General features: G+C 43.3%; 1 protein-coding gene and 1 non-coding gene across 2 annotated transcripts; one reads left to right on the forward strand and one right to left on the reverse strand.

The window, feature by feature from the left end:
- Positions 1–1,961: 1,961 nt before the first annotated feature.
- On the reverse strand, positions 1,962–11,265 carry Prdx3 (peroxiredoxin 3). The gene is made up of 7 exons (XM_076834235.1): positions 11,184–11,265; positions 9,833–9,968; positions 7,094–7,235; positions 6,420–6,555; positions 5,350–5,453; positions 3,142–3,307; positions 1,962–2,727 (listed from the first exon to the last, which is right to left on the reverse strand). The coding sequence occupies exons 1-7, from the start codon at positions 11,217–11,219 to the stop codon at positions 2,674–2,676; spliced, it is 774 nt and encodes a 257-aa protein (XP_076690350.1). The 5' UTR covers positions 11,220–11,265; the 3' UTR covers positions 1,962–2,673.
- On the forward strand, positions 8,270–8,342 carry Trnaa-agc (transfer RNA alanine (anticodon AGC)). The gene has a single exon. It is a non-coding gene; the product is annotated as a tRNA-Ala (tRNA).
- Positions 11,266–17,810: the final 6,545 nt, after the last annotated feature.

Here is a 17,810-nt window from a genome sequence, read left to right on the forward strand (position 1 = left end):
CTGGGCTAGGGGACCCTGCACAACACTTAGCTGTTCAAGTTAATGTCCCCTGGTCTGTATTCTCATCTAAAATGAGGATAACCCATTGTTCCAATTTTATGGGTTTGTTGAAGATAAAGGGAATAAAACCTGTAAATTACCCCACAGCGCGGGATCCAATGCAAACGCTCAGTATTGGCAATGAACACAGCCTCCTAGTTCTCCCCCGTGGCCTTCCCACCCGGGAGGGGAGTCCAGCTCAGGACTTTCTTCAGGTCTATGTGACTTCACCCGTATTTGGTATTTGCTCAGCTCACCTGGCTCATGTTCTAAAGTCTTGAGCAGGTCTCTTCTGGGATCCCTCCCCTGACCTCTCTGCTGGGTAAGGTGTGCCCTCTTCAGTGTTCCTTCCCATACACCCACTGTGCCAGGTGCCAGTGTTACAGCAGCTGCATGGTCCTTGTTGGCTCTACCCTTAAGGTGTCACAAATCCAATGCAGCTGGCCTCTCTGCTTCCCCACCTTGGAGCCCTACAGTTCAGTTTTTTTTTTTTTTTTTTTTTGTATCAGGTACTCAGGGATTGAACCTAGGGGCACTTAACCACCACACCACATCCCTAGCTCTTTTTAGAGACAGGGTCTGGCTAAATTTCTCAGGACCTCACATAGTTGCTGAGGCTGGCTTTGAATTTGTGAACCTCTTGCTAAAGCCTCCTGGGTCCCTGGGATTACAGGCATGCCCTCAGTCTATGTATTTTTTTTTAAAGATTTTTTTTAGTTGTAGTTGGACACAATACCTTTATTTTATTTATTTTTATGTGGTGTTGAGGATTGAACCCAGGGCCTAGAGCCACAACCCCAGCCACTCAGGTCGTCAATTTTTTTCCCCCAAAAAACCTTTCAGATAAATGTTCCCTGTTCTACAACAGATTCCAAAGTCCTCATCTTGCCCAAGAGGCCCTCTGTGAGGCCCTATTGCCATTCTCACTATTCATGCTCCACCTCTGTCTTCCTAGCAAGTCTTCTTCCACTCCAAGCTCACCCTTGCCTCAGTTCTCTTTCTATGCCCTCTGCCAGGAAAACCCTTATTCCCCCACCACCCTCATTTTCCTTTTCCTCTCATTTGACTCTCATAAAAACCCTGAGATAGGCACAACTATTGTTCTCATTTTTAGATTAGAAAACTGAATCTTTATAGCGGCATACTCTGACAACCCTACCTAGAACCCTGCAACTCTGCTCCAGACCCTTGCCTCGACCTACTTTCCTTCCTAATACTCTATATTTCTATTGTTTATTGTGCTTTCCCTCTGGATTGAGTGCATAAAGTGTTTTTTGTTTGTTTTTAGTTGTCAATGGACCCTTGTTTTGCTTAACTGTATGCGGTGCTAAGAATCCAACCCAGTGCCTCTCACATGCCAGCAAGCCCCTACCACTGAGCTATAATCCCAGCCCAGGCAGGGTCTTTTTTATTCATTCTTAAACTTCCATAGCAGTGCCTAGCACATGGTCGCCACTGAAACAATGTTTCCATGTCTGTCTTGCCCCTAAATGAGTTCCCTGCAAGTGGCTCCTGTGGTAAATGCCCCATGATTAATTGTTGATATGTAATCAGAGGAGGAGGAGTAGAGCCCAGAATAAGCTGACCCAACAGCTGATGTTAAAGATGCAAATATTGTGCCGGGAGGCTGGGGTAGGAGGACCGCAAGTTCAAAGCCAGCCTCAGCAACTTAGTGTGACCCTGTCTCAAAAAGTAAAAACACAGGCTGGGTTTGTGGCTCAGAGGTTCAGTGCTCTCCTAGCATGCGTGAGGCACTGGGTTTGACCCTCAGCACCACATAAAATATAATAAAGATATTGGGTCCACCTATAATTTAAAAATATATTAAAAAAATAAAAATAAACACACGGGCTGAGGATGTGGCTAAGTTGTTAAACAGCCTTGCATTCAATCTCTAATACCAAAAAAAAAAAAGATGCAGATATTTTTAAATGTTTATTTTTTATGATACATATCACTTTGAGCACTTCAAGAAAGCAAATAATTAAAATAATTACAAAGCAATCCCTGGGTTTAATAATTCAATATATATCCTTTATAATCACACCTCATCAACTATGTAAACAATAAACCTCAGGGATAGGGATCATGCATGATCAGTTACGTCACTTTGCTACCATGTTTTTTAAATAACATGATTCACAATTCTTTCCATCACATATATCTCCATTTTGAGAGTTAACTTGGACTGCTAAGGTTAATAATGTAAAACTTATGATCTCTGTTATCTTGAAAAAAAAAAAAGTTTAATACAAAGAAATTCAAGAAGAAATTTTCAGGACCATTGATCAGAAGCTTTAAGCACTTATTGTGCTACTTAGGCATAGACAAAGGTACAAGTAAGGCTAAAGAGTGTTTCCTTTATCCACTAAAGACATGATCTAAGAAACAGAAGCCAGGCCTTCTATGGAAACTTACTAGCCATCAAGATGATCCCAGTGACTCCTGATGTTAAGCAATTACTGTTAGAAAGGCTTAGCCAGTGTCACAGAAACAAAAACATTTAGAGTGATATATATAAATACAAGCATAATTAGGTTTTTCCTTCTATAAATAATCATCTTTGCAATGCTAAAAAGGTTCCAGCTGTGGCTCTCTCCTGGCATCAGAAGTTGCAGGGGCACAGGGCATGATCTACGGATTCACCTTCTCAAAGTACTCTTTGGAAGCTGCTGGACTTGGCTTGATCTGAAAATACAAAAATATTTTATAAACATTTAACAGTGACTTTGGAAGCTGATAAGTTCCCAATTTTTAACCTAAACTTTTTTTTTTCTTTTTGCAGTGCTGAGGACTGAACCCAGGGCCACTGTACCACTATTTCCCCAGTCCAAGTTGGCTTTGAACTTGTAATCCTCTTCCTCAGCCTCCCAAGTAGCTGGGATTATAGGTGTGTATCACCATGCCTGGTGTTCTTTACAATTTTTAAAAATCGGCCTGTTTCTTTAAAATAGGTGGTCTCTGGCTCTGTAAACCCCCCCACCCCCACAGCCTCTCCCACTGCACAGTCTACCCCTGGTCCCCTGATAGGCTCCCTCTGACAGATATGCCCTTGAGGCAGAGAGGACCTGGGACCCTGTTACTTTTGGGAAAAGAACCTACTGTAGGGGAATCTGGTGTCCAGTTTGCTGGGCAGACTTCTCCGTGGGTTTCCACAAACTGGAATGCCTTCACCAGGCGCAGGGTCTCCTCCACGCTCCGGCCCACGGGCAGGTCGTTGACACTCAGATGCTTGATGACTCCATTGGGGTCAATTATGAAGAGACCTCTGCACAGTTTCAGAATTTCTCCTCAGTAACACAACAGTATCAGAACTGAAACAACGGTCTAACTACTACCCTTTTCTGTCTTTAATTTTCCTTTTAATATAACATTTATTAAATTAAGCGCTGTCGTATGTTTAAAATTGGGAGTGTATAAAGAGCTTATCAACTCTTATTAAGGACAGATAATGATGCAGGACTGAACCAGGCCACCATGGAAAACATGCAGGATAGTCCCTGAACGTCACATAGTATCTGAAAGTCACTGAACTAGAGAGAGCAAAGACTTCTTTACTTATTAATGACTTGGCCAGCATTCTTTGGGCAGCTGTATCAAACCCTGGCAAGAAACCACAGGCAAAGGGGAAGGGACAGAGATGTATTTTATTTGTATCCAACAAATACTTATTAAATGAGCAGATTCTTGGATGGTTAGGGGGAAATCCCATGGGAAATATCTGTGGCCAGAGCAAGCTGGCTCCAAGTCCTTCCGAGCAGATGTGGGCTCCTGACGACTGGTCACTCAGTGGTAGTGTGGCAGGCTGCCCACCCCACGGTGACTGTTTTCAGGCTCTGATGCACACAGTACACCCAACTCAGTGGTTGTAGCATCCCTTTCCTAAGGGTGTGGGAAGTCCAAGTGTTAGTCACTCGGGGAAAAGACACGTTCAAGAACACTCCAGGTGAAAGGGGCTTGTCCCTCCCCAGGCCAGGTGCTTAGGGGTCTCGCCTTTGAGGCTGAACCAGCCATGGTAAATGCTTCTGGAAGGGAGCCCCTGGCAGCAGCAGAGGCAGAGCAGGGAGGACACAGGGTCCACACACTCCAGAGAGGTTAACTTACTAGATTGATTAAAGATCATTGGTAATCCCAATATTGACCCTGGTGGGGGCTAACTTAAAAATCAGCAAGACCCCACAGGGAAAGGGACCCTGAAAAAAGTCAGCCAACATTCTTTCTCCTGCTACTGCCACCTCCAAGGGAGCCAGCTTGTGATTTATTAAAGGACATAACAATGACCTTGACATCAACCAGGAGCTGCCCAGAACTGAAATCTCAGGTGTAACCCAGGAGGAGAGCAGGTCAGAGGGCAGCAAAGAGAGAGGGCAGGTTTTCTGAGTTCAGGGTGACTCCAGCAAAACAGGGAGGTACCTGGGGGTAGGGCCCTCCTTCCTGAGGTCATATTCCGCCCAGTCCTCCCTCATCCCGCTCTGTTCTCCATAAGCTTCGGGATGCAGGGTAGCTCTTAACGCTCTGCTCCCCTCCTCCCAAGAAGGCTGCATCTGAGCAGACTGAAAGCTTTTCACACCCAAAGGAGTTTAATCACAGATCAAGGGAGGGCAGAAATGGCATTCAGAGGCAGATGTCAGCTGCAATCGCTGCCAGGAACTTCACTAAAAGCTCCAGTTGCCTCACCACCAACCTGTGAGATATTCATCTTCACTGTAGTTAAAGGCAGACTGGGCTCCAAGAAGTAAATAGCTTTCTCAAAGAAACACAGCCATTAAGTAGCTGATTAAAAAAAAAAAATCAAGTCCAGATCTATTTGATTCCAGGGATATTTCTGTCACTGCACCAGAAGGTGGCCTCTTTGCCCTGCTACAAGGCCTTCTCCAAACAGCCTAAGAGCTTTGCTGGCGGGGGGGGGCGGGGGGGGGGGACGGGACGACATGGTAGGGGCCCCCAGAGGTCTGGAGCAGTGTGCCCATGGAGATATGGACAGCTTTCTCCAGAACAAACACAGGCTGTGGATGAGGCACACCTGTCTGGGCTACTTCTGAGAGACTGCAGGGTTCTCACAGGACGAATTTCATCAATGCTTATTCTGACTAAAATTAAGGAATTTTTGCTTTTAAAAATGATTTCCTAAAATAATTTTTTTTTGGTAAAAAAAAATAAATAAAAAAAATCAACAAAAGGAAAAATAAAACATCCCACCACAGCAAAATCACAAGAAACACTTTGCCAGGGTCTGTGTAAATTCTCTGAGAAGTAGGATGATGTTGAACATGGAAAACCATTTTGAATTCATAAGGAACAGACTCTTACCTGAGTGCAAGACCAGCACCTTCCAAAAGCACACCATAGTCCCGAGAAATTTGTTTGTTTAAATCCGACAGGAGTGCAATGTTCATGTGGCCCAAACCGCCATTCTAATAAGAATACAAAGGTGACTGGTTGTCTGTGCCACTCTCACAACCTTTTTGACCATGTAACAATGTTTGAGACCAACAAAAGTGTCAAGAGGTAACAGTAAGAGCAGGAATGAATTCTTCCTGCTAACTCACTTCCTCCTGGAGCAGACACCACTTTACAGATGAGGACACTGAGGCACAAAGGCGAAGTGCCTTCCAGAGGCAGGATTTAATAACCTAGCCGAAACTATAGACCTTTCTTTTCCTAATTCTTAAAACATTCTTTGAATTGAAGACCAATTTCTCAAACACAAAAATTAGAATAATAGACACTGAATACTTCCATATGGATGGTCCTACAGCATAGCTAGAAATTTGGATTTTTCCAGGCAAAGTTCTAGGCAATACTGATCACACAGATCACCACAGTTCGACATGCCACCCAGGGTACCTGGGATCCACAGAGTACAGGCCTGAGGGAAGGCCAATAGACCCCAACCAAGTCCCCTGCTTGCTGAGCCTGTCTCCACAACAGTCTGTACCATGAAAAATACAAGAGTAGTGAGCTGTGCATATACATCAGGAAACAGACAGTTCAGCAGATTTTCCAGGTAGGGAAAGACCTATAAATGGTTGGGGAAGTTGGGTAATGGAAAGGCTGAGCAACGGGTACAAAGTTACAGTTAGAAGGACTAAGTTCTGGTGAACTACTGCACAGCACAGTGACTTCAGCCAATGCCAGTATGTTCCAAAACAGGTAAACAAGAGAATTTTAAATTTCCTCACCACTGATAAATATTTGAGGTACTGGATGTGTTAGCCTGATGTAATCATTCCACAATGTATATGTATACCTAGATTAAAATATTACATTGTACCTCGTAAACACAATGTTTTTATTGTATGTTATATATTATCTGTCAATTAAAAAATAAAATACACTTGGAACAAGGCAGGTGCAAGATGAGGTGAGCAGGAGCCTACCTTCCTGGGTGTATTGATCCAGGCAAGGTGGGTGAAATGCGAATCCACCGAGACTGCAACCACTTCACAGTTCACGTCGTGAAACTCATTGGCTTTGTCACTGAAAGCAATGATCTCTGTAGGACACACAAAGGTGCTTGGAAAAAAAGTAAAACGTTTCATCAGATAATATATCAAGAATTTAAAATCTGAACAGTAAGTAGTCTAAAAACTAGCCTGATTTGCTCACAGGTGAAAAAGGCACATCGGTTAACCATCCTCACCAGACTCCTGTGTTAACACCCGAAAAAGAACTACTATCTCCTATCACTGTCCTGTTTAAGGAATTATACCAAAAGTGGGGGGCACATTTTAAGAATGCTCTTAAAAACTGTACCTAAATAAAGTAGCTTTAGAAAAAAAAATTATTATCATTAGTCTTTCCTTAGACCAGCAAAAACATCTTCAAAGACTGGTCTAGGGAACCACTGCTCCAAAGCCCCCAAGACAGAGCCACATTAAAATGCACCTTCAAAGGGAATGCCACTCCCTCCTGCTGCATTACCACTTGTAAAGTAGCCCCAGATTAACAAGGCAATCAGTGACAAGTGGCCAGGAAGAGTCCTCCCCTGAACTAGAAGAGCAACTAAAAAAAAAAAAAAATAACAGGAAAATGTGACAGAAATTGCACTTACAAATCCAAAGGGTAAAAGAAAAGCACCAAGTATTTCCCTTTAAAGTCATCAAGGTTTAGCTCTTTGAACTCTCCGTTGACAACAGCTGTACCCTTAAAATAGGGCGCGTGCTGAGTGACAGCAGGAGCATGGTAGGAGGAGCCTGAAAAAAACCCACACCCACATGAGTTCACCACTTGCTACACAGCATTGATTTGATTGTATTTAAACTTCCCATGATAATTAACTTGCAATATAAATTGTCTAGTAGTATGAATAAATGAAAATGTATATCTTAAGCAAATTTTCCCTCCACAAAGTTCCCTCCACAATGTATATGTATACTTATATCAAAATATTACATTGTACCTCATAAACACACACAATGTTTTCATTGTATATTATATATTATTTGTCAGTTAAAAAATAAAATACACTTGGAATAAGGCAGGTGCAAGATGAGGTGAGCAAGGGCCTCTAGATTGTGCACAAACTCAATACCAAGTGCTATGGAGAAACTTCAAAAAGGAACAAAACAGTTAGTTGTGGATTTCAAGTTCAAGGCCAGCCTTGGCAACTAGGGAGACTGTCTCAAAATAAAAAATGAAAAAGGGCTGGGGATATAGGAGTGGTAGAACACCCTAGGGTTCAATCCCCAGTGCCATAATAAATAAATAGAAAGACAAAGACAAAAACAAAAGGATCCAGAGGAAGACAAAGGTAGTAGGGGTAGAACTAGAGAAGGCAAGAGACGTGGGGAGGGATTCTAAATATTGTTCAGATTCTGCCACATCTAGAGGGGACAGGGCAAAGGCATGGAGGAATGGCAGGAACAGGACATGTGTGTCAAAGGAACTACCTATGGCAATTTGGTTAGAATGAACAGAATCTAAAGGTCTGGAGAGAAGAAGAGCTGGAGACACAGCAAGCAAGAATGATGGAAGGCCAGGCCAGGCCAGTCACAGAGCTGTCTGCTCCTCACCGGAGAGAGCACTGGGAGCCAGGGGAGGTTCTTCTATAGGAGATGAGCCCAGACAGCTGTTTTCCAGCAGATAAGTCTGGCAGGTGGGTAAAACTGATGTTAGGTGGTGATTTCAATTATCTCAGTGAGAGGTACTGAGGTGTGGCAGAGAGAACAGAAAAAAAAAAAAAAAAAAGAATGGATGCAAAAGATATGATAAAAGTGTAAAGGAGGCCTGGGGGTGTAGCTCAGTGGTAGAGTGCTTGCCTAGCATGCACCAGACCCTGGGTTCGATCCCCAGCACCTCAGTAAAAATAAAAAACTAAAGAGGATTTGCTTCTGCCTGGGAATGAGGGACAAAGGGGATCCAGCGTTAAACTGTCTAGGACTGACACCAAGAGAAACAGAAGGAGCTGCTGGGGGCAGGGGTTGGGACTAGTGGAGGAAAGGTCCAAGCCTCTGGCATCAAATAACTACTAGATGTATTTTCAAAATTGTGAGAAACTTTAGAACATTCCCCTCAAACCATTACATATTAAACACTTATTTCTCAAAGACAAGACAAATCTTAAGGAGGCATTTTCAAGTATCACTTGTTATCCAAGGCTGATCTTCACAAAGTCCAGTTTAGAGAATGAAGTAGAAAGCTCAAAAATGTCTAAGATTCACACAAATATTGAAGGATGCCACTGAATAGGTCTGGCTCCCAAGTGGCCAGCTGGAGCCAGCAGACAGATTTGATTCCCAGTGGTGGCCACCAACCGCTCAGCTCACATACCTTCTTACACAGTCGGCCCAGAAGGCACCTGAGTGCCCCCATGCCTCTCAATAGAGGCAACCAATAAGGAAATGCAACACAGGCAAGGACAGTTAGCCTCAGTGATTCTCAGTCCTAGCTGCACATTAGAACTACCCAGGGAGCTTTTAAAATATACTGAACTAGGCTGGGATTGTGGCCCAGAGGTACAGCGCTTGCCTACCATGCGTGAGGCACTGGGTTTGATCCTCAGCACCACATAAAAATAAAATATTGTGTCCACCTATAAACTAATAAGTAAATAAACATACTGAACTAGTGGTCTTACCAGAGTCACTTAATTTATCTGGGGGTGGGACTAAGGCACTGCTATTTTATCCAGTTGTTTGTTTTCTTTATTGAGCTGTTATATTTCTTTAGCTTTCTTAGATAATCATCCTTGTTAGATATATATATTTTACGAATATTTTCTCCTACGTTATGACTTGCCTGTTCATTTTTTCTTTTCTTTTTTTTTTTTTTTTCTTTGATTTTTTGGCAAGTACTGCAGATTGAATCCAGGGATGCTTTATAACTGAGCTATATCCCCAGCCCTTTTTATTTTAGACAAGGTGTCACTAAGTTGCCTAGACTGACCTTGTACTTGCAAACCTCCTATCTCAGCATCCTCAGTAGCTGGGATTACAGGAGCATGCCACTGTGCCTAGCTTTGTCTATTCATTTTCTTCTTAGTGTTTTCTGATAGGTTTATCTTAAAGTTTCCCATGGATCTGAACACCATCATGCTATGTGTTTTAACGCTCCAAGGAGCTGGGTGCAATAGTCTGTAATCCCAGCTACTCAGGTGGCGGAAATAAAATGAGCTGAGGAGTAGAGTACTTACTTAACAAGGCTGCCCCCCCCCCACCTCTGCTGCCCCATCAAGGCAAAAGCTCCTAGGAGTGTCTAATGGATAGCCAGGAGTCAGCGCTATTGTCCTGACCAGAGAGACTAATTTGTGTTTCCTTAAACCTGAGTCCAACCATGGCACAGTAACACTTACTGGTACTAAAAGTGAATTTTGATAGAGCAGAGCCAGACGACTGTACATTTGTCAAATGTGTTCTTCTAGAAGCAACAGGCCTAAGGACTGCAGTGGCAGAAATGCCCCGAGAAATGGCACTCACATGTCCAGCAACCTGGAAAGAGAAACACTTTGTTAGAAAGTCTTTCCAAATGGTGACTAAAGACTGACCTTGCTGAAAGCGCTTCGTGCCCATGATGGCCTCAGCTGTCCTTGTCCCTCTGAACCAAATACCACATCCAAAACTCTTAGGAACATGGGTTGAGTCCCCATGTTCTTGATATTCTCTTCTGCTTCCTTCTCCTTCAAGGCAGGAGGATAGTGAGTTCAAAGCCAGTCTCAGCAAAAGTGAGACACTAAGCAACTCAGTGATACCCTGTCTGTAAACAAATAACAAAATAGGGCTGGAGGTGTGGTTCAGTGCTCCTTAGTTCAATCCCTGGTACAAAAAAAAAAAAAAGAGCAAAGACTGTAAGGTGGAGGGAAACTAAGAACACAAACACTCAAGAATCAAAAACTCCATACTCTTAAGAGCAACAGTGAGGGTTAAAAAATTAGGGAGACCTGGCCAGGCCCTGGGTATTTAAATCCTTACCTTGCACTATCTGGCACGTGTGTTATGTCAAGGTTTTCCTTAGAAAAGGCAAGGTCTTTCCAGCCCAAAAGACAAGCAAATAAGTAGAGCAAAGTTCAGCCTCTGGCAAAGTTTGGACAGGGCTCAAGGGAAATGTTTGCTCAACTAACATCCAGCATGACACAGGAAGGAGACAGGGCCTGCCGTGAACCCTACGATGAGAAAGGAGAGGAGGTTGGGGAGCAAGAGGGCACGAGGAGAAAAGCAGGTTACAGAGAACACCCAGGGTAGGAGGAGAAAGTGGCTTTCGTTCCTGCAGCACTCGGTGTTTCCATCCACTATTTAAGACCATGCTGCAGCAGCGCCTTGATTTAGGCATCACTCTTTCCAACTTAGAGAAAAGTAAACTGAGGCTCAGAAAGGCGAAATCACCTGCCCAAGGTCATAGAGTCGGTGACAGAAGCAGGACCACGGACCATGACGCCTGCTTCCAGCAACAGAACCAGGTGCTTAAGGGGAGCAGGAACCGGGGAGCGCGGAGGGACCCCGGGACCCGACCGCGAGCAGAGGGTAGGGGAGGCGGTACTGCGCAGGCGCAGGGAGCCCTCCCGGCGAAGGCCTCTGGGTCTGTGACCTGCAGGCGCCCTCCAAGGAAGACGGACGGCCCCGGGCCCAGGAGGGCACGATCCTGCCTGGGAAACGGGTTGCGGAGCCACCGCAGCATCCCCGCACCTGTCCCAGCCGGCAGCCACTCACCGAGGCCCGGAGCAACCTTCCCACCGCAGCCGCCATCTTCAGTGCACGCGGGAGCCGCGGAGTGGGCGGGGCGGAGGGGCGGAGCCTGTTGGAGGCGTGCTGTGGGCGGGGCCTTGGAGGGGCGGGGCCGGAGGAGCCACGGAATCCTCCCTTTTAGGGACTTCACTTCACCAGGAAAGTGTTCTTTGTGCCTTGGAGTAGCTGAGTGCTTGTCCTCCTTCTCTCACCTAAAAAGAACGAATCCAGGCAGGGAGCTGGGTGTCTCTCTCCATATTTCCGACTGATTTGTTTTTTCCTGTTGACCTCGTGTGGATTCCCGTTTCTATCGGGTCCCTGGGAGCATCCATTTACTATTTCTATTTCTGGCTCTTGTAAAGCGTCTGGCTTCTACAGGAAATGGAATCAACTATTAATTGAGTTTTAGTACGTTAATGAGCTAAGTGACTTAGGCCCATGGAGCTCTGTTTGCCTGAAAACCTTTGGGATTGTGTATGCACCTTCATTTTGGCCTCTCTTCCCCAAATTAGAAGAATTGGGACAAATTTAAAATTTGGCTTTTGTCAATTAATGAAACCAGGAGCGCAGTAATAAGCGCAGTACTTGGAAGAAGCACCCAAACAAAAATCACCCAGTGCCTCACAGTAAATGTGACAGACTGCAGTCTCTAAGTTGGTTTGACACCAAGCACCAATTTAGTTCCTCAAATCTTTGCAACACCTGAATGTTATTTGCTATTTTCTTTCAACTAACTCACTTTTTGAAAACATAAATGAATTTATTTGAAAGAAAATGTTAAACAACTTACATGGAAAAACCTTATAATTTTCTATAAATAGAAAGTGATTTAAAATAAACACATTAAAGCAAAATATTATACAGTCCCAGCTAGGTACAGTTGTCTGCCAAAAGTCTAAGCTTTTTTGTTAAAAAAGGGAGAATGAGAGAAGGCAGTTAGAGACATTCTAACCTTAGATCAGATCTTTTTTGTTGATGTAATCAGAAGGATTGAAAGAGAATTAAAAAGAGAATAATTGAGAATTGGTGTTATTTGTTTGTTTCCCCCACTCCCCCCCCCCCCCCCCCCCCCGCAGTGTATTTCCTAAAATTATCTCAAGTAGCACTAGAGGGCATCATTTGCTCCTGTCCCCTGCTTTAGAAGGAACTGCCATAGATTCAAGGGGACACATTTTCCCAACTATTTCCCCTCAGCACCTGCCTTGGGCTTAATTTGTGTTCATTATGTGCATGTTGAGCAGATGGTCGGAAATGAAAGAGGATCATGTTGGAGCTCAACATGGAATGGAATATTATTCAGCTATAAAAAGGAATGAAGAATGGATTTATACGACAACTGTAAGACCTCAAAAGCCTTATGCTAAGTGAAGGAAACCAGGCACATAACGCTATTGTATGTCTTATATGATAGCCAATTTCTGTGTGGAGGGTACTGCCAGAATTTTCTTTTGGAGTGATGAAAATATTGGGGAACTAGGTGGAAATGTTGATTGTACATTCTGAATTATAAAAACACTTTTATTTTTCAATGTTTTTTGGGAGGTGGTATCAGGGGTGATGGAACCCAGGGGTGCTTAACCACTGAGCCACATCCCCAGCCTTTTATTTTTTAATTTTTTTATTGCTAATTTGCTTAGAGCCTCACTACATTGCTGAGATTGGCTTTGAACTTACAATCCTCCTGCCTCAGCCTCCCAAGTGGCTGGGATTACAGGTGTTCACCATTACACCTCAAAACACTTTTTAAGTGGCTAACTTTTTACTGTGTGGATTTCACTCAGCACAACAAAAAACAAAAGAACAAAAAGACTTACAACAACAAAAATATACTGTAGTCTAGCCCAGTGGTTTAATAGGCAAGAAGATGGAGATGGTTAGAGATGGAAAGACTTTCCCAAGGCCACGTAGAGGGGGTACAGAAACCTCTCAGGCCTGAAGGTGGCCTGAGGAGATTCCCAAGAGGGGAAGCTTCAGCTAAGGACAATGGGGTCCTTTTGTAAAAAAATACTTTTTAGATACATGTGACAGCAGAGTATATTTTGACATATTATACATACATGTAGTATAACTTCCCATTCTTGCGGTTATTGTACATGATGTGGAGTTACGCTGGTCGTGTATTCATATATGAACATAGGAAAGTTATGTCCAGTTCATTTTATTGTCTTTCCTATTCCCATCTCCATTCCCTTCCCTTCATTTCCTTTTGTCTAATCCAGTGAATTTCTATTCTCCACCCCACCTCCTTATTGTGTGTTAGCATCTGCATATCAGAATATTCGGCCTTTGGTTTTTGGGATGGCTTATTTAACTTAGCATGACAGTCTCCAGGTCCATCCATTTACCAGTAAATGCCACATTTTCATTCTTCTTTATGGCAGAGTAATATTCCATTGTGTATAATATGCCACATTTTCTTTATCCATTCATCTGTTGAAGGGCACCTAGGTTAGTTCCATAGTTTAGCTATTGTGAATTGAGCTTCTATAAACATTGATGTGGCTGTATCACTACAGTATACTGATTTAAATCCTTTGGGTATATGCTAAGGAGTGGGATAACTTGGTCAAATGGTAGTTCAATTCTAAATTTTCTGAGGAATCCCCATACTGCTTTCAGAGTGTTGTACCAGTATGAAGTCCCACCAGCAATGTATGAGTGTGCCTTTCCCCCCACATCCTTGTCATCATTTACTGTTACTTGTATTTTTGATGACTGCCATTCTGACTGGAGTGAAATGAAATCTCAGTGCAGTTTTAATTTGCATTTCTGTAATACCTAGTGATGTTGAACATTTTTTTTTATATATTCGTTGACCAATCGTATTTCTTCTTCTGTGAAGTGCCTGTTCAGTTCCTATGCCCATTTATTGATTGGGTTATTTGGGTTTTTTGTTGTTGTTGTTGTTTTGGTGTTGAGTTTTTTGAGTTCTTTATATATCCTGGAGATTAATGCTCTATCTGAGGTACAAATGGCAAAGACTTTCTCCTATTCTGTAGGTTCTCTCTCCACATTCTTGCTTATTTTCTTTGCTGTGAAGAAACGTTGTAGTTTGATATCATCCCACTAACAGATTCTTTATTTTACTTCTTGTGCTTTAGGAGTCTTGTTGAGAAAGTCGGTTCCTAAGCTGACATGATGGAGAGTTGGACCTACTCTTTTTAAAATTTTATTTTAGTTGTAGATGGACACAATACCTTTATTTTGTTTGTTGATTTTTATGTGGTGCTGAGGATCAACGGCAGCGCCTCACACATGCTAGGCAAGTGCTCTACCACTGTGCTACACCCCAGCCCCAGGCTTTTTCTTCTAGTAGGTGTAAGGTCTCTGGTCTAATGCCTAGGTCCTTGATCCACTTTGAGTTGAGTTTTTTGAAGGGTGAGAGATAGGGGTTTAATGTCTGCTGCACATGGATTTCCAGTTTTCCCAGCACCATTTGTTGAAGAAGTTGTTTTTTCTCTGATGTATGTTTATGGCACCTTTGTCTAATATAAGATAACTATATTTAGTGGGTTTGTCTCTGTGCCTTCTATTCTGTATCATTGGTCTTCGTGTCTGTTTTGGTGCCAATACCATGCCATTTTTGTCACTGTTGCTCTGTAGCATAAATTAAGGGTCTGGTATTGTGATGCCACCTGCTTCACTCTTCTCACTAAGGTTTGCTTTAGCTATTCTGAGCCTCTTTTCCAAATGAATTTCATGATGACAATGGAGGTCCTTGATGTATGTGACAGAAAATAATTGAGCCCAGTCAGAGGCTGAGACACAGAGATTTATTTAGGAAAGCAAGGTACGCATGTTCAAGGGGGAAGGAGCTTTTGGAGTTCTCTGCTCTCCTTTTGAAAGACACTTGGTGAGAGGTGGGTTTGGGAAGGCTAGCGGGAGTGACATCAGTCTGGCGGTCACAGGATGGTTTATGGTGGTCTGGCTCAGGATCCTTAGGTTCATTCTCTGATCAGTAGGTAATGTTGGGAAAGTGCCCTAGATTATAGGTCTTGCATTCCCTTTGCTCAATCTATCCAAAAATACATGTATCTGTGGGCTAATTTACAGTGCACAGGGCAAATTTTGTAAGTGGATGAATCTTCAGTAACCTTAAGATTGTGAGCGAAGATTTATCGATTCCCAGAAATTTGGGAGTGACAGGCCTGAGAGAGAGAACTGGCTTTGGGAAGTGAAGGTCCGAACAACTTTGGCAGAAGACTGAGATTAAAGTGTCCATCTCCTTGTTTTTCCCTGTGTCTCCTTTTTACCTGCTGTTTTATGCTTCTATCCTACCTCAAAGCCAGAACTCCCTCACTCCAGACAGCCAGAGCAGCCTCCGTGTCACCGGCCCTTGTGAGAGATGACGTGCGCTCTTTGGCCCCTCTCATCTTTTCCTTCACGCTGGTTTCTAGGCAGATGCCACAGCTCAAGTCCAGAACAGGTGAAAGGCAAGGACGAGCGGCTCTTTCCCTTCTGCCCACGGCTTTCGCGGCTCACCTCTCCCTTTCCTCCAGAGCTTCGCTTTGTTTTCTGGTAATGGGGATTGGACCCAAGGTCACTCTACCACTGAGCCACAGCTCCAGCCCTTTTTATATATATATATATATATTATTTTAAGACAGGGTCACTGAGTTGCTTAGGGCCTTGCTAAATTGTGGAGGCTGTCCTTGAACTTGTGACACTCCCCCCCCCAATTCTGCTGAGTCTCTGGTATCAGAGGCTCCCCCCACCCCCCCACACCTTGACCCCTCTTCCCCAGTGTGCTCAGGGGCCAATGGTTCATGACCGAGCTTAACTACAGAGTGTAGCCGAGGGCAAACCAAACCAGCGGAAGAGAGCGGCCTTGCCCCGCAGCTCAGCCTCCCTGGTCCTGCATTCATTGTTTAACCCTAGATGCACTGATCAGCCCGTTCTCATTGGCTGGGCCTATTTTAGCTTAAAGGTAGCATCACTTTCTGCCTCACTTATGGTCCGCCCTTCTGCTGCCTGGAGGTTACAGGTAGGTACCTCCTACATCCTCCTCCCCGCCCCACCCCGAGTAACTTCTTGAGTCAGACACTTTCTTTCCCAGTCAGGCCCTCAGGTGTCCCATGGAAATTGTATCGACTACTAATGTAATTTTTTAAAAAGTTATTTATTTATTTTAATTTGTTATACAGCTAGTTGAAAGCATTTCAATTCATAGTACTCATATAGAGCCCAATTTTTCATGTCTCTGGTTGTACGCAAAGTACAGTCACAAAATTCAGGTCTTCATACATGTACTTAGGGTCATGATGTCCATCTCATTCCACCGTCTTTCCTACCCCCTGCCCCTCCCTCCCGCTTGCCCTCTGCAAAGTCCCTCCATTCCTCCCATGCTACCCACCCCCCATTATGGATCAGCATCCACTTATCAGAGAAAACATTTGGCCTTTGGTTTTTTGGGATTGGCTTATTTCACTTAGCATAATATTCTCCAACTCCATCCATTTACCTGAAAATGCCATGATTTCATTCTCTTTTAATACTGAGTGGGCATCTAGGTTGATTCCACAATTTAGCTATTGTGAATTGTGCTGCTGTGAGCATGGATGTGTCTGCATCACTGTAGTATGCTGTTTTAAAGTCCTTTGGGTATAAACTGAGGCATGGGATAGCTGGGGCAAATGGTGGTTCCATTCCAAGTTTTCCAAGGAATCTCCATACTGCTTTCCAGAGTGGTTGTACCAATTTGCAGTCCCACCAGCAGTGTATGAGTGTACCTTTTCCCCCACATCCTCACCAACACTTATTGTTGTTTGTATTCTTGATAGTTGCCATTCTGACTGGAGTGAGATGAAATCTTAGATTAGTTTTGATTTGCATTTCTCTAATTACCAGAGATGTTGAACATTTTTTTTTCATATATTTGTTGACTGATTGTATATCCTCTTCTGAGAAATGTCTGTTCAGTTCCTTGGCCCATTTATTGATTGGGTTATTTGTTTTTTTGGTGTTAAGATTTCTGAGTTCTTTATATATCCTAGAGATTAGTGCTCTATCTAATGTGCGTGTGGTAGAAATTTGTTCCCATTCTGTAGGCTATCTATTTGCTTTACTGATTATTTCTTTTGCTGAGAAGAAGCTTTTTATTTTCAATCCATCCCATCTAGATTCTTGACTTTATTTCTTGTGCTATAAGGAGTCTTACCAAGGAAGTTGGGGCCTAATCCAATATGATGAAGATTTGGGCCTACTTTTTCTTTTATTAGGCACAGGGTCTCTGGCTTAATTTCTAGGTCGTTGATCCATTTTGAGTTGAGTTTTGAGCATGGTGAGAGGTAGGGGCTTAATTTCATTTTGCTCCATGTGGATTTCCAGTTTTCCCAGCACCATTTGTTGAAGAGGCTATCTTTTCTCCAATATATATTTTTGGTGCCTTTGTCTAATATGAGATAACCATATTTGTGTGGGTTAGTCTCTGTGTCTTCTATTCTGTACCATTGGTCTACAGGTCTATTTTGGTGCCAATACCATACCATTTTTGTTAATATTGCTTTGAAGTATAGTTTAAGGTCTATTTATAGTCATGCCACTTGCTTTACTCTTCTTGCTAACGATTTCTTTGGCTATTCTGTGTCTCTTATTTTTCCAAATGAATTTCAT

The sequence above is a fragment of the Callospermophilus lateralis genome, chromosome 15 (genome assembly GCF_048772815.1).
Source record: "Callospermophilus lateralis isolate mCalLat2 chromosome 15, mCalLat2.hap1, whole genome shotgun sequence".
NCBI lineage: Eukaryota > Metazoa > Chordata > Mammalia > Rodentia > Sciuridae > Callospermophilus > Callospermophilus lateralis.